The sequence below is a fragment of the Callospermophilus lateralis genome, chromosome 2, assembly GCF_048772815.1.
Source record: "Callospermophilus lateralis isolate mCalLat2 chromosome 2, mCalLat2.hap1, whole genome shotgun sequence".
NCBI classification, from domain to species: Eukaryota; Metazoa; Chordata; class Mammalia; order Rodentia; family Sciuridae; genus Callospermophilus; species Callospermophilus lateralis.
In genome coordinates, this window is record NC_135306.1 from 196365738 (window position 1) to 196383234 (window position 17497).

A 17497-nucleotide genomic window follows, 5' to 3' on the forward strand; every position below is an offset into this window, starting at 1 on the left:
AAGAGATTACAAAGAATCATTGATTTATTTTATTGTTATAATTCCTGGTGGCTCTCTCCTACTCAATGAAAAAGGCATGATATGAATTATGGCTTCCAGTGTTTGCAAGCAAAGGACAATATTAATTGCTTTAGGGGTCAAAGAAGTAAACCCTCAAAATGTCCCAAGATCCTGGACCACCTTATAATTTTTCGTACTTTAACTTTCCATATGATTACAAATATTTAATCAATGAGCAAGACTAACACATAATTTAAGGAAATCTCACCCAAGGAATTGTCATTATATATAATAAGCTTATAAAAAATAATTAACCTTGTAACTATTTTATTATTATTATTATTCTATAAACAGCTGATTTCCACTGAACTCATGGCTCCTGGAAATCTCACTCAGGTGACTGAGTTCATTCTCACAGGAGTCTCAGAACTTCCAGAGTTGCAGATTCCTCTCTTTCTTGTCTTCCTGCTCATCTATGGGCTGACAGTCATGGGGAACCTGGGCATCATCACCCTCACCAGTGTTGACTCTCAACTTCAGACCCCCATGTACTTTTTCCTCCGACACCTGGCTATTATAAATTTTAACAACTCTACTGTCATTGCCCCTAAAATGCTGGTCAACTTCTTAGTAAGTAAGAAAACCACTTCATACTATGAATGTGCCACCCAACTGGGAGCATTCCTCGTTTTTATCATAGCTGAGGTGTTCATGCTGGCAGTGATGGGCTATGACCGCTACATGGCTATTTGCAATCCCCTGCTCTACATGGTGGTGGTATCTCGCCGGACTTGCAAACTGCTGGTTTCACTCACCTACCTGTATAGCTTTTCCACAGCTATTGTTGTTTCATATTTGGTATTCTCTGAGTCTTACTGTGCTTCCAATGTCATCAATCATTTTTACTGTGACAGTGTCCCTCTGTTAGCACTGTCCTGCTCTGATATTTACATTCCAGAAACAATAATCTTTGTATCTGCATCAACAAATATGTTTTTTTCTATGACAATAGTTCTAGTGTCTTATTTCAACATTGTTTTGTCTATTATAAGAATAAATTCATCAGAGGGAAGGAAAAAAGCCTTTTCCACCTGTGCTTCACATATGATGGCAGTCACAGTTTTCTATGGGACTCTGCTGTTCATGTATTTGCAACCTCGAACCAGCCATTCCCTGGATACTGATAAAATGGCATCTGTGTTTTACACCCTGGTGATCCCCATGCTGAACCCCATGATCTACAGCCTGAGGAACAAGGATGTGAAGGCTGCCTTAAGGAGATTCATGACGAATCCATGTAGGTCCCTTAAAACAATGAAGTTTATGAACTTGTAGGTAAATAAAGAGAAAGATATGATTACCTTAGTAATTTTAGTTATGTAATTGAGCTGACAATTTAAAGGTGTTTCTAGGGGAAAAAAAGAGGGTTTGGGATCTAGGATACAAAGGTTATTAAATTAAAAAATAAACTGTAAGTTATTAAGTTGTAAAGGTAACATAGAAACACAGATACTATTCCATAACTCTGCCTGCAAGTGAGCTGGTCACCAGTGTGAAAAAATAAATAAATAAATGAAAGTTCTGCAGAGGCCAGGCAGATATATGTTCCAAAAACTTAAACAAATTTAAGGTGAGTAAAGGCATATGGAAAAGAGGAATAAAGCTGATCATTTTTGTTCTTGGCTTTTGTTGTTGTTTCTTCTGAGTATAATTGATATAAATAGATCACTGCACCTTGACAAACTTTAATTACAGATAAATAATGCAATTTTTATATAAGTTATCAAAATTGAACTGATATTTTTATTTAAAACTCTCTGTCTCTTTCTTAATGTATTTGTAATGAATAACTGAATTCTACTAATAGGTAGCATTTAATGCTTCCAAGTAATGTTATGTACAATTTTAAAAGTAAATCCCAACATACAATATAATTTCATGCAAATTTGATTTATATGCTTGATACATTCTTTAATTTTTTTCTTTTTCTTTGTTCTGAATATATTCTTTTATATTTTGTGAAATTAATATCTTTTACTGTGGTATTACTGGACTTTAATGGGTTATCTTCATCTACATTCCTCACATCATTAGAGGAAAAAAATAAATTCATCAATGATTTTGCTTTAATTTGGAAACTCCTTGATCTGTAAGCATACACCAAAATCTGTTGTATACAACTTTAAATATGTGGTAGACAACCAGGGTATATTTGAGAATTATCGAAGTGGAATCATAAGTTACTGGCCATAAAGACATATTTTAAAAGCTTCATAAACATTCCTGTATAGGTCTGTAAGAATAAATTTTGGCAAACATCAAAGAATTAAACTGGAAAACATATGATAAGATTTTATGCCTATATTCTCTTTACTCATAATCATGTTTTGACAATGAGTTTTTTTTAATATTATTACTAAATATTTAGTCAGAACAATTACAACAAAAACACTGTAATGCTTTAAGAAAATTAGACTCTGAGACATAGGAATGTTATAATTAATATATATTCAGAGTTGTATTAAAGTTAACATAACCAGTCTATCTTTTTTTACAAAGTCTTTCTTCCTCTGGTTTAGAAAAAAAATAACAGGAGAAATGTTTGTTGTAGGGTGTGATTGTGAGTTAATTGGCTTATCTTTCTTAGTCCCACACTGACTTACATTTTATTTTGTATTATATTTCCATCTTAATATGTTTGTAATACATATAAATATAGTATGTGTATGTATTATGTATACATATTCACACATATGTCTTTAGAATTTCATGTATTTCAATGACATTAAGATATGCTTGTATATATACATAAAAACATTCATATATATTTAGCAACATATATATTTATCACCTATAATTCAAGAATAAAAAGAGATAATATAACAAAAATTAAAAAAAACATAAATCTAACTATAAATATTAATTATCATTAAGCTCATGACAAAGAGTCCCCAACATCCTTTGTGATGTGGAAAATGAAATAACAATAACAGTGAGAACATCTTTCCTGGACACATTTTTGAAGTGAAATTAAAAATCCCCTGTTATCCAAGGACCCAGTTTCAAGCTACTACTAATTATCAGTTACTACCTCTCATTCCTGAAGTTATCTTACTTTGCTAATTGGCATGCATTAATACTTTTCTTTGATTAAACAGGTAGACAATATTATATAAAGTTAATTATGCAACTAACTTATGTTCCAGGGATTACCCTCATGGATTTTTACCTACAGAGAATGACAATATGTCTAGAAAAAATATATGTACACTCATGTTACTGATGTTGTGTATAAAATAATTTAAAAGAAAAAAATAACTGTTCATCAACAAATAAAAATTAAACTATTGCATGTGGATAAATAACATACCACTCATTGACAGAATAAAATGAACTCCCATATAGGCAACAAATGCCTAAGCTTCAATAGCATTAATCACACAGTTTTCTGGTTATTCCTTTTAGATAATGTTCTAGAACAAGCCAACTAATCTCTGAAGAGAAACATAAGCAATTTTGGTTTGAGATATGGGAAAATGTATGACAAAAAGACTTCAGGAAACATTTAAAAGGATAAAATCTCTGAGTTAGAACAAAAATAACATTTTTCAAATGTTACCCATATAATTAGTATGTCAACAGAAAGCAATAGAATATGACACTTTTATTTATTTTTTCAGATGTTTTAGTTATTATTGGGCTGGGATTGTGGCTCAGTGGTAGAATGTTTGCCTAGTGTGAGGCACTGGGTTTGATTCTCCGGATACATACAAATAAAGTTATTGTGTCCACCTACAACTAAGAGATAAACATAAAAAAAATAGTATATATGTAAAGTGTAAGCCGTGTTTATGATGATCAGTCTTTTCTGCATATCTGTCACCTCATATAGCTAACTTTTTCAGGTAGTATGGCAAGAAAATTTAGTATCTGCTATTAGCTTAATGTCAAGTATTGGGCTGAGTAAACTTATGTACAGCCACCATGCTGGACATTAGCTCTACAGATTTAATTATCCCCTATAACTGAAGATTTTACCTCTTTGTTCAAAATATTCAAATTCTCCCACCCCTATACCTTGAGACCACCAATCCACACTTTGTGAGTTTAATTTGTTTTCAGATTTCACATAAAAATGAGATTATGTAGTAAAACATGATATTTTTAAAAGAATATTCACTATGCGTGACTATATTTTACTAAATAAATTTCCGAAGTATATATTTAGTTTCCAGTGTTTGGATGAATTGAATAATGATATTATGAAGATTTTTTCTCTATTTTAATAACTATAATACTCTTCAGAACAGGATGAGCAGGTTTACTCATGAAGATGTCTGTCTTTACTTTTTTTTTTTTTTTTTTTCTTCTGCCTGAGATGAGAGATTTGAAAGACTTATGTTTTTCATTCCCTCTTAGAGTATCATCATTGTGCTAGCAAAGCCCCCTTCTATTTTAAATTATTTATTAATCCCTTTGATAATGGGAAGAATATAGTCTGCCCCAAATTTGCATAAATTAGTAGAAAACCCTAAATACCAGTACTGAGAAGGGGACAATATTTGAAAGTTAATTTTTCAAGAGGCAATTGAGTTAAAGAGAAATCCTTAACCTGAGCCCTAATCCAATACATGTGGTTCCTTTATAATAAAAGAAGTTGAGGGCAGAGAGGGAGATGCACCAGACACAAACACAGACAAGGAGCAGTCACTCCAGGGCACAGCTGAGGTGGTGGCCATCTGCAGGCCAAGGAGTGGCAGGTGAGAAACCAAACCCAGAGACATCTAGATCTTAGACTTTGAGGCTCCTAACTGTAAGAAAATAAATTTACATTGTTTGTAGTTGCATGGTATTTTATTACAGAAACTCTCAAATATCAATAAACCTTGTATCTTTATTTCATTTTCTTTAATAATTTATTTATTCTAATTTGTTATGAATGATGGCAGAATGCAATTCATTTCATATTACACATATAGAGCACAATTTTTCAAGTCACTGATTGTACACAAAGTATTTTCACACCATCCATGTTTTCATCCATGGAATTAGGGTAATGATGTCCAACTCATTCCACCATCATTCATACTCCCCTTGCCTCCTCCCTTCCCCTCCTTCCCCTTTGCACTATCTAAAGTGCCTCCATTCCTCCCATGCTCCACCTCCCCCATCGTCATTATGAGTAAGCATTTTCATATCAAAGAAAACATTTGGCCTTTGTTTGGGATTGGCTTGCTTCAGTTAGATTTCTATTCTCCAATTTTATCCATTTACCTGAAATGCCATGATTTTATTCTCTTTTAATGCTGAGTAATCTTCCATTGTGTATATATACAAAAGTTTCCCTATATCCATTCATCTACTGAAGGGCATCTGGGTGGGTTCCTCAATTTAACTATTGACAACTGTGCTGCTATAAACATTGATATGGCTGTGTCCCTCTAGTATTCTGTTTTTAAGTCCTTTGGGTATAAGCCAAGGAGTGGGATAGCTGGGTCAAATAGTGGTTCTATTCCAAGTTTTCCAAGGAATTGCCATACTGCTTTCCATATTGGCTGCCCAATTTGCAGTCTCACCAGCAATGTATGAGTGTGCCTTTTTCCCCACATCCTCACCAACACTAATTGTTGTTTATATTCTTGATAGCTGCCATTCTGACTGGAGTGAAATTAAATCTTGGAGTAGTTTTGATTTGCATTTCTCTAATTGTTAGAGTGTTTCATCAAGAAGTGTCTGCTCAGTTCCTTTTCCCATTTATTGATTGAGTTATTTATTTTATTTTATTTTATTTTATTTTATCTATTTTATTTTTTGGTGTTAAGGTTTTTGAGTGCTTTATATATCCTAGAGATTACTGCTCTATCTAATGTGTTTGTAACAAAGATTTCCCTCATTCTATAGGCTCCCTGTTCACTTCACTGATTAATTCTGCCTATCCAAGAACAAGGCAGATCTTTCTATCTTATAAGATATTCTTTAATTTGTTTATTTAATGTGTTATAGTCTTTCACCTCTTTTGTTAAATTTATTCCCAAGGGTTTTGCTGTTGTTGTTTTGTTTTGTTTTTAAGGCTACTGTAAATGGGATGGTTTTCCTAGTTTTATTTTCAGTAGATTTGTCACTGATGTACAGAAATATTTTTGATTTTTGGTGATGATTTTATATCCAGCTACTGTGCTAAATTCATTTATTAGTTCTAGGAGATTACTGTTGGAATGTATCGGGTCTTCTAGGTATAGAGTCATACCAACTGCAAATAGTGACAATTTGAATTCTTCTTTTCTCATTTGTATCCCCCCCCCAACTTTTTTTTTTTTTTTTGTCTGTATGATTTCCCTCGCTAGAGATTCAAGAACTATATTGAATAGAAGTGGTGAAAGGGCATCCTGTCTTGTTCCAGTTTTTAGAGGGAATGCTTTCTATTAAGAATGATGTTGGCCTGGGGCATAGCATAGATAGCCTTTACCATGTTAAGTTATGTTCCTGTTATGTCTAGTTTTTCTAGCGTTTTGAACATGAAGCAATGCTGTATTTTATCAAATGCTTTCTCAGCATCTATTGAGATGATCACATGATTTTTATCTTTGAGTGTATTGATGTGATAAATTATATTTATTGATTTCTGTATATTCAACCAATCTTGCATCACTGGGATGAACCCTACTTGATCATAGTGCACAATCTTTTTGATATGTTTTTGTATTTGATTTGCCAGAACTTTATTGAGAATTTTTGCATCTAAATTCATTAGAGATATTGGTCTGAAGTTTTCTTTCTTTGATATGTCTTTGTCTGGTTTTGGAATCAGGGTGATATTGGTCTTACAGAATGTGTTTTGAAGTGTTCCCTCTTTTTCAATTTCTTGAAATAGTTTGAGAAGTATTGGTGTTAGTTCTCCTTTAAAGGTCTTGTAGAACTCAGTTGTATATCCATTGTGTCCTGGCCTTTTCTTGATTGTTAGGCTTCTAATGGCTTCCTCTATCTCCTTGTTTGAAACTGATCTGTTTAAAGTGTGTATATCATCCTGATTTAGTTTGGGTATATGATATATCTCTAGAAAATTGTCAATACCTTTGATATTTTCTATTTTTTTGGAGTAAAAATTTTCAAAATGATTTCTAATTATCTTCTGTATTTCTGTAGTGTTTGTCATAATATTCCCTTTTTCATCACAGATGTTAGTAACTTGGGTTTTCTCCTTCTCTTCATTTGCATGGCTAATGATTTATCAATTTTATTTATTTTTTCAAAGAACCAATTTTTTGTTTTGTTATTTTTTTAAAAAGTTGTTTCTTTTGTTTCAATTTTATTGATATCAGCTCTGATTTTAATGATTCCTGTCTCCTATTGCTTTGGGGGTTGATTTGTTCTTCTTTTCCTAGGGCTTTGATGTAATGGTAGGTCATTTATTTGTTGACTTTTTCTTCTTTTAAGAAATGAACTCCATGCAATGAACTTTCCTCTTAGAACTGCCTTCATAGTGTCCAAGAGATTTTAATATGTAGTACTGGTGTTCTTATTTACCTCTGAGAATTTCTTAATGTCCTCCTTGAGATACCTTTTGCAAACCATTGTTCATTCAATAGCATATTAGTTAATCTCCAGGTGTTGGAGTAGTTTTATTTTTTATTTCATCATTGAATTCTAATTTCATTCCATTGTGGTCTGATAGAATGCAGAGTAGTATCTCTACTTTTAATATTTATTAAGATTTGCTTTTTGGCATAATATATGGTCTATTGTAAAGAAGGATTCATGTGCTGCTGAGAAGAAAGTGTATTTGTTCGTTGATAGATAATATACTCTATATATGTCAGTTAAGTCTAAGTTATTGATTGAATTATTGAGTTTTATAGTTTCTTTATTTAGCTTTTGTTTGGAGGATCTATCCAGTGGTGAAAGAGGTGTGTTAAAGTCACCCAGAATTATTATGTTGTGGTCTATTTGACTCTTGAACATGAGAACAGTTTGATTGATGAATATAGATGCTCTATTGTTTGGGGAATATATATATATATATATATATATATATATATATATATATATATATATATATAACTGTTATGCCTTGTTGATGTACAATTCCCTTAAGCACTATGCAATGTTCATCCTAATCCCTTTTGGTTTACTTTGGCTTGAAGTCTTCTTTGTTTGATATGAAGACAGAAATCCCTTCTTATTTGCGTAGACCTTGTGAATGGTATATTTTATCTCAACCTTTCACCTTCAGTTTGTAGACATCTTTTTCTAAGAGATGAGTCTCTTGAAGGCAGTATATTGTTGGGTCCTTTTTTTTCTTTTAATCCAGTCTACCAGCCTATCTCTTTTGATTGGAGAGTTTAGGTTATTAACATTTAGTGTTATTATTGAGACATGATTTGTATTACCTGTCATTTTTGTTTATTGTAGATATTTAGCTTGACTTGGTTTCTCCTTTGGTTGGCTTTTCCTTTATTGTAGTTTTTCCCTTTGCAGATTTTCATTATTGTGTTTTTATTTCCTCCTTGTGGAATAGTTTGCTAAGAATGTTCTTTAGTGCAGGCTTTCTTGCTGTAAATTATTTTAGCTTTTGTTTATCATGGAAGGTTTTTGTTTCATCACCAAGTTTGAAGCTTAATTTTACTGGATATAAGATTCTCAGTTAGCATCCATTATATTTTAGAATCTTGATATATGTTGTTTCAGGATTTCCTGACTTTGAGAGTCTGGGTTGAAAAATCTTCTGAGATCCGAAATTGGTCTTCCCTTGTAGGTAATCTGATTTTTTCTTTTTTTGTGGCCTTCAAAATTCTCCCCATATTCTGTATGCTAGGAATTTTCTTTATAATGTGTCTTGGTGTACATCTGCTGTAATTGTGTACAGTTGGTGTCCTATATGCCTCTTTTATTTGATTTTCCAATTCATTCTTCATGCTTGGGAAATTCTCTGATATTATTTCATTGAACAGATTGTACATTTCTTTGGTTTGAATCTCTGAAACTTCCTCTATCCCAATAAATCTTAAGTTTGTTCTTTTGGTGGTATCCCATAATCTTGGACTGTTCATGGTTTCTTACCATCTTCATGGTGAGGTCAACTTAATTTTCAAGATTGTATATTTTGTCTTCATTGTGTGAGGTCCTGTCTTTTAAGTGATCTCTAGTGTGTTGGTGATGCTATCTATTGAGTTTTTTAATTGGCTTATTGTTTCTTTCATTTTGAGGATTTCTGTTTTTTTTTTTTTTTTCAGTATCTCTGTCTCTTTCTTAAAGTAATCTCTTGCAACCTGTATTTTCTCCCTTATCTCTTTATTGGTATGATTGATGGTCATCTGTATTTGTTCCCTTATCTCTTTGTTGGAGTGATCGATTTTTGCCTATATCTGCTCACTTAGGTCGTTCTTTAATTCCCAAATCATTTTAGTTATGTATATTCTGAACTCCTTCTCTGACATTTCACCTACTGCACTACATATGGATTCTATTATTATAATATCTTGGATTGTTGAGGCACTTTCCTCCCTCGATTTTCCATGACGTCTGTGTGTCTTCCTGTTTTGCAATGTAGATCTGAAGTATTATAGATTCTGCTCTGTTGTCTTATGGTGTCCCTTCATGTTATCAATACCTCCCTTTTAAGGGAGAAATCATTATTACAGCACTCAATGTACCCAACGTGCAGCCATATATCAGTGTGCTTCTATTTTTACATTTACTGTTTTGTCACTATAATCAGAAATGATGAGTTTGGTTATCTTCTACCATATAGTCAATAGTTTTGCATAATGGTTTACAGTTTCTGATGGTGGAAGGGGGGTCTGAGGAGTTTGCTTAGATGTCTATTAGGTAAGATGTAATATATGGAGGTATATCACTATGTCTAGTGAGGGTAATCATAAGAAGTTGGCTGTTAGTAGGAGAAACAAGAGATAGGCAAACCCATGCAAGATTCCCTGTTACATCAGCAGTGAACTCAGTAGACTGTTAGAACCCCTAGTAGAGAAACCTCTAGTGAAACCAGGCACACAGGGAACTTGATGTCATCTTATCAGGTCCTTATTGTTGTCCTTTGATATAAGCAGCGCTCCACCAGTTTCGTGGTCATGGTAGCCTCAGGCCTCTATGTACCTTGATGTTAGGCTTTGGAGCCATGCTTTGGTGAATAAGGAACCCCAGCACATGGCTTTCCATGCAGGCATAGAGTGGTTCTCCCCCAGAACTCTAGGATGCAGGGCCATGGTAGCATGAGGCAGGCAGGATCTCTTCTATCTTTCTTTTTTTTGCCCATTCCCAACCAGCACCATTTGTAAGCACCTCAAGCCTTTACTGTGGATATGCTTGTTCCTTATGTTCTTATAAATTGTGCATTATTATGCAATGAGCATGCATTTACAAAAAGGTCACGGGCCCTATATTTCCTCTTCTGAGTAAAGTCTACAGGACAATCCTGTGTAGTGTGTGCATGTGAGTGTATGTGTCTGTGTGCTTGTGAGTGTGCGTGTGCATGCCCAAAGGGGGGTTAACCCCCAAAGAAGAAAATTTCTTCAATGGAAACCAGTTTCTAAATATTTCTATTAGACAGTACATGCATGAAATACAATTATTTAAAATATGTTTTATTTTAAAAACTCCATTGCTACATTAGAAAGTTTATAATAATTTTCAAACAGACAACTTGGCTTTAAAACACTGTGGTTGACTCTTCTCCAGGATTTGTTTACTCTATTTTATCACCAGAAATGTAAATGTAAAAGAAAGTTTAAAATAATAATTGAATTAAATGAAGAACACTTTGGGAATGGAAGACCTTCTTTTAACATACACTTTATAACTTTCCAGGAAATAAGTATGATGTCAATTCTATTGTTGAAGTACTTTGGATAAAAGCCCAACAGAGATGGTAGCATAATAAAAAGCCTCCTACAGATATAGATTGTTGTATTTGATTGATAGACAATCAGTTCCTGCTCTTATATATTCCATTTTTGCAATAATGAATCTATCTGGAGATGAGATTTGACAAATACACTTTAATCACTGAATCCCCTAGATATCATGGAATCGACAGTCTATGGTTCAGACTGTTACAAAGAATACAGAAGAAGTATATAGGGAATTCCTGGAGGAGAGCCCTGTTAAGGAACCAATCCTAGGTGGCATATTCCCTGAAGATGTAACAGGAAATATGTGGATCCCAGAGCCACCTGTGCCTCACAGGTAGGGTCCAAGGTATATAGAACACATGGATTCTCATTGCTGCAGTCCAGAGACTCAAACTGGAAGCAGATTCTCCATTAGAGGTAAGTAAAACATATTCATCTTACCTTTCCATAAGGACCTTAAAGACATCCAAACCATGGCTCAAAATTAGCCACTTCACTTTGATTTTAGAAGATACCATGAATTCCATAAATTTCAAAAATAAACCTTTACCCTAAGATTTTGTGTTTGTGACATTTTAACTATTTTCAGAAATACAGTATGTCAGATACAATATAATTTATATGTTTCCAAACTAAAATTGACTCCAGGTCTCATGTGCTTGAGTAAATTTTATCACTTGTGAACCAATGAACTTTTGCTCACTATGTTTATATCACTGCTATATTATCTAAAATTAAAATTTCATGTGTCCAGGAAAACTGTGGAAGAAAAGTGGATGCATAGCTACCCAAAGTCAAAATCATGTCTCTCTGAAAACATAGCTATAGATAACAGATTTCTTCAGAAAAATTATCAGTTGAATTTATCCCCATACAGGAAAGTATATATAAAGCATAACACAGTAGTCAATGAAATGATATAACATATTAATATAAACCTTTATTTTCAGAAAAATTAATCTATCAACATTTCTATTTAATTATATCCAAAGTGGCTTTGATTAGTTATTAAAAATAATTTTAAAAAAATACTAGAACTCCTTTTGAGATGAGGCTCTTGCCCTCTTGGTACTGTCCAGTAGCATAGATTCCTGGTCTCTAGGACAAATTTTCTAAGATATTTTCAAAGGGTAAATAAAATTCTGGAACAAAATATACATTTCTTGTTTTCCCCTTAATTCAATAGACCTAAAATTTTAAAATGTTTAAAAAAATGAAATCACTTTCTCTGATTTTTTTTTCCCCTTGAACTACAATTTCTCAGAGGATTGGTCATTAGTAGGAAAAGATAAAGATTAAATGAGGAACATGTTAAAATTATTGGTTACTAGTTCAATAAAAACCTTGTAATAGAAAAAATACATCCTGATTTAGACTGAAATCAATGCAAAGCCTGTGAAACTAACTGCACAAATATGCTCAAGACATAAATATAAAATGCCCAGCGATTGTGAATATTTCATGAGCAACTAAAGTATACTATATTGAAACATCACTTTGATTACTCCATTCTTTTATATTCAAAATATCATTAACATTGGCCCAATTGCCAAAATCACCTCACAGAAGTCTCCCTGATCTACCTTCCTCTCATTTTTTTTTTCATTTACAAACCATATATTCCTTGTAAGATTTATGTTGAGAGTACCTTGTTTATGCTCATGTTCCAATTTCCTAAAACTGTCTTCTGTCGCCCTCTTCTTTTCTGGATTCAACCAACATTATCGTGAAAACCACATAACTGTCCATTAACTAAGTGTTTTTTTATTCCACTTCTGCTCTACTTCTTGCCTTTTAAAGTCATTACTATTCATTGTCTTCATAACAGCAAAAGTCAATTTGTTTAAATTTAAAGCTGGTCCTATTAGTTACCTATCTTAAAATTTTCGCATGGTTTGCCATGCCCTTAAAATCTGAAAAAGTACTGTGAGCTCTAAGCTCTGATTGTACTAATAACCAACTTCTGTATTAAAATACAGTCATACTCTCTTCCATTAAGTTTCCCATCTTCTCCCCTCTCAAAAAATAAAATAAGTTGTTTTCTGTGCCCCAGCAGAATTCCACAGATATACTGTGGCGTAGATTCCTGAAATGTTCTTGCTGAACATGACTGCTTTACAGAATAGGTAATGGCTTGTGATTCTCTAGGTCTTTGGATTTCAATTTCCAGTCTGAAATTTCCCTTGAATGATGAATGCTTTTTCTGATATTGTTGTCTAAGGTTTTTCATTGTTTTTTGTCTAATTGTTTGTTTTTGTTTATTTGTTTGTTTTTTTCTGGGCTGGAGATAAGACTCAGGGCCTCCTGCATGCTAAGCAAGCACCCTGCCTCTAAGCCACATCCCCAGGACCTCCCTGATTCATCTTAATGTATCTTTGTGCTCTTATTTAATTGACTCGTTACACTCAATACACTGTAGAGTTACCTTGTTTTTATTTTTCTTTAACAATTTTTCTTCACTTCCCTGTAATTTGAGTGGGACCAGGAGGTGAAGAGCAAGTAATTTGAATCTTGAACATTGTCTGGTACAGAATAGAAATTCAGACAATATTTGGTTAATAAATAAGTAAGAACATGACTCAAAGACACCTAGTGAAAGAGGAATAGTTGGTGTCAGAAACAAACTTAGATACTCAACAAGTCTAGGATGTATTTTGGTAATATTTTTTGAATTATTTTTGTCTTATTACTTCATTTTTTTCAATGCCTAATAATTTTTTTTCTTTTTTATTCTATGCTTTTTAGATGGAGAGAAAATGTCTACAGCTCTAGGCTTTTAAGTGCTTAGACATTTATCATAATATAGGCTTGACTCTCAAGAACTTAACTTCAAGTTTTTAGGTAAGAATACATGACAGACTTATAGGTTTGCATAAATAAATTATTAATTATAACTAGATAGAGAATCTAATTAGCCTACATAAGAGCAGTTGATCATTCTTAAACAATTTGGAAAAAATTTTAACAATATTAAAATAGCATGTTATTCTCTCTAATATCAAATACAAAAAAATAAGAATGTTTACTGTAATCACAATAAATAAAACTGTCAAACTATTCAAAAAGAGACCAATTAAAGTAAATAACTAAAGTTAAGAACAAATATATTTTTGACTATAAAAAACAATATTGTAGCATTTCATAAATAAAAATGATAATAAAGTGAAACATGATGGAAGGAATTGTACAAGCTTTTGAAATGAGAAAACAAAGAAAAGTAATGGAGGAAATGGTAGGAAGAAGTACCCAGTAAATCATCATATCAACAAGTTACAAAAATGAGACAATTTTCACCATTACAACTTTTTAAAAGTTGAAAATGCAAACCAGTAATCTACAAAAGAGTTCTTAGGTGGTAACTCCAAATGTGTTTTTCTAAGTTAATAAAATAGAATGTGTAAACAGTAAACAGACTTAAATGGTTGAATATGCAGGCTAAGTTCAGCTAAAACAAATAATAGAAAAATAAAATACAGAAAATAGGAAAATAGAATACAGAAAATAGGGAAGGATATTGGGCCAAGAGTCATCAATTCTAGACACACACACACACACAAACACACACACACACACACACACACACACACACGTCTCAGATCAAAAAATTGCAAACAAACATTGGTTTATTTGGTCCTTACAATTCCTAAAGGCTCTATGATGATCATGCAAAAAACATAAGTTAGAATCATAACTTTCAACTTTTGCAAGCAAAGGACACTGATAATTCCATTACATTGTGAGGAAGTAAAACCTCAAAATGTTCTATAATGCTGGACCACCTCATATTTTGCCATATTTTTTCTCTACAAATGATTGAAAATTTTATCCATATTTATGGAATTTTGAGTTTAACGACTAAGCAAGATTAATGCATAATTTAAGGACATTTAACACAAGGAATTGGCCTTGCCATATACTGACAGTCCTATAAAATAATTCCTTAAATGTATAATGACTTCTTCTTTACTTCTGCAAACAGTGTTTCCACCAGATTCATGGCTCCTGGAAATGTCACCCAGGTCTCTGAGTTTGTTTTCATAGGAGTCTCAGATCTTCCAGAGCTGCAAATTCCTCTCTTCCTGGTATTCCTGCTCATCTATGGGCTGACAGTCATGGGGAACCTGGGCATCATCACCCTCATCAGTGTTGACTCTCGACTTCAAACCCCCATGTATTTTTTCCTCCGACATCTGGCTATTATAAATTTTAGCAACTCTACTGTCATTGCCCCTAAAATGCTGGTCAACTTCTTAGTAAGTAAGAAAACCACTTCATACTATGAATGTGCAACCCAACTGGGAGCATTCCTTGTTTTCATTGTAGCTGAGGTTTTCATACTAGCTGTTATGGCCTATGACCGTTATGTGGCCATTTGCAATCCCCTACTCTACATGGTGGTGGTATCTCGGCGGATTTGCAATTTGCTGGTTTCACTCACCTACCTGTATAGCTTTTCCACAGCTATTGTGGTTTCATCTTGTGTATTCTCTGTGTCTTATTGTGCTTCCAATGTCATCAATCATTTTTACTGTGACAATGTCCCTCTGTTAGCCCTGTCCTGCTCTGATACTTACATTCCAGAAACTGTAGTCTTTATCTCAGCAGCTACAAATATCTTGTTCTCTATGACTGTAGTTCTAATTTCTTATTTCAACATTGTTTTGTCTATTCTAAGGATGCGTTCATCAGAGGGAAGGAAAAAAGCCTTTTCCACCTGTGCTTCACATATGATGGCAGTCACAGTTTTCTATGGGACTCTGCTGTTCATGTATTTGCAGCCTCGAACCAGCCATTCCCTGGATACTGATAAAATGGCATCTGTGTTTTACACCCTGGTGATCCCCATGCTGAACCCCATGATCTACAGCTTGAGGAACAAGGATGTGAAGGCCGCCTTAAGGAGATTAATGATGAATCCCTGTGATTCCCTTAAAGCTATGTATTTTTAAATCTACAGGTAAATGAAGAGATGGCTAAGATTGTGTGCTATGCAAGATTAAAATTTTTAAAACTTATTGTTTTATGACTTTTTTGCAGTCTCTGTAGCATTCTTGGATTCTTGGAAAATTATGAATTAAAAAAAAAAGAGAGAGAGAAAACTGAAATTATTTGGGGTTGTAAAGTTAATGCAACTTTATCAAGTTTGCCCTGGAGGAGACAGGTAGCTAATTTTGAAGCAAGTTTTCAGCAGTAAACAAAGCTATTAGTTAAATAATTAAATAAACTTGAATGGAGCAAAAAGATAGTGTACCAGAAATTAAAGCTGATGTCTTTTTTTTTATTATTCAACTTTCCTTTGTGTTTTTCTCCAGGTATAATGTAGTATAGTAGATTTTTATATTTTGAAAATCTATTAATTATGGATGAATAAAATTCATGTTACAGATAAGTTACCCATTCTGACTCAGTCATCTTATTTAAAAGAAAACCATCTCTGTATTAACATTATCAACATATGAATATCGTCACGGATTTTATATTCTGAATGATAAGCATTTTAAGATTGAAATTATAATTTTTAAATTAAGGCACAGTATAGTACTATCAATATGCTGGATTTGATTTGCAAGATAGTCAATTCTGTAAATATTATTCTTTCTCCTTATACTAAATGTGATATTTAGTGTAAGTTTCTTACAGTAAGTATTTTGTGTGAAAAATAAATTTACTGGTTTGTAATATTCTTAGACATTTAATTGTCTATCTTCATGAAAGTCACTTACAACATTAGATGAAATAATTCATTGGGTTTTATAAAAATGTTGTCTTGTTTTCTGATTGTTCTTGGTTATTTAGTGTACACCAGAATTTACTTTGCAAGTTTAAATGCATGGGGGTGGCCCAACTAGCTATCTTTCTGAATTATCAAATCCAATTTATTTATTTATTTATTTTGTGGAGGGGGAGTACCAGGGATTGAATTCAAGGGCACTCAAACACTGAACCATATCCACAGCCTTATTTTTGTATTTTGTATTTTTGTATTTAATTTAAAGGCAGAGTCTCACTGAGTTTCTTAGCACTTCATGTTTGCTGAGGCTGGCTTTGAACTCGTGATCCTCCTGCCTCTTGGGCTGCTGGGACTATAGGCACTTGGCTCAAATCAGAATTATAAGATAAAGGCTACACGTCCTTATTTTAATAAGCTTGATGGGGTATTCTTACAAATACTCTTAGGAATTAATAATTCTATATTAACTTTCTGTGCACATGTTCACTTATGAGTGGGCTTCAGGGTTGAAAAATGCTAATATAGACATTAAATATTCAGTCATGATGATATTGATATAAGGAAAGAATTGTTATATAACAAAAAATTTGGACTGAGAGACATTCAAAGACTGAGATTGTTATAACTTTATTGTTGCCTTAGTTATTTGAAGTTTGTATGTTTAAGTCTGCCTCTGGGATTCTCACATTCTATTTCCATTGATTAATTTCTTTTTTGTGGATCACAATTTTCTTTCCTTGAATACTTACAGTTTTCAGAGAAACACTTTATCTAATATTATGTGGTACTCTGAATTCTGTTCCTCCCACTGTATCAGATTTGTTACTCTTATTTTAGTTTGTGGGTTGTCTGCAGGCTCAGTACTAAGATATTTTGCTTGGACATCTTGCACTTATAAAAGTTT

General features: G+C 33.0%; 2 protein-coding genes across 2 annotated transcripts; both read left to right on the top strand.

Moving 5' to 3' along the window:
- Nucleotides 1-372: 372 nt before the first annotated feature.
- On the top strand, nt 373-1335 carry LOC143390479 (olfactory receptor 8J1-like). Its single transcript, XM_076842863.2, has one exon. The coding sequence runs from the start codon at nt 373-375 to the stop codon at nt 1333-1335; it is 963 nt and encodes a 320-aa protein (XP_076698978.2).
- Nucleotides 1336-14857: 13522 nt separating this feature from the next.
- LOC143390480 (olfactory receptor 8J3-like) lies at nt 14858-15811 on the top strand. The gene has a single exon (XM_076842864.2). It carries the CDS (start codon nt 14858-14860, stop codon nt 15809-15811), a length of 954 nt encoding a protein of 317 aa, XP_076698979.2.
- Nucleotides 15812-17497: the final 1686 nt, after the last annotated feature.

Coding starts and splice junctions, on each gene's coding strand:
- LOC143390479 (XM_076842863.2), top strand. CDS start 373: ATGGCTCCTGGAAATCTCACTCAGGTGACTGAGTTCATTCTCACAGGA.
- LOC143390480 (XM_076842864.2), top strand. CDS start 14,858: ATGGCTCCTGGAAATGTCACCCAGGTCTCTGAGTTTGTTTTCATAGGA.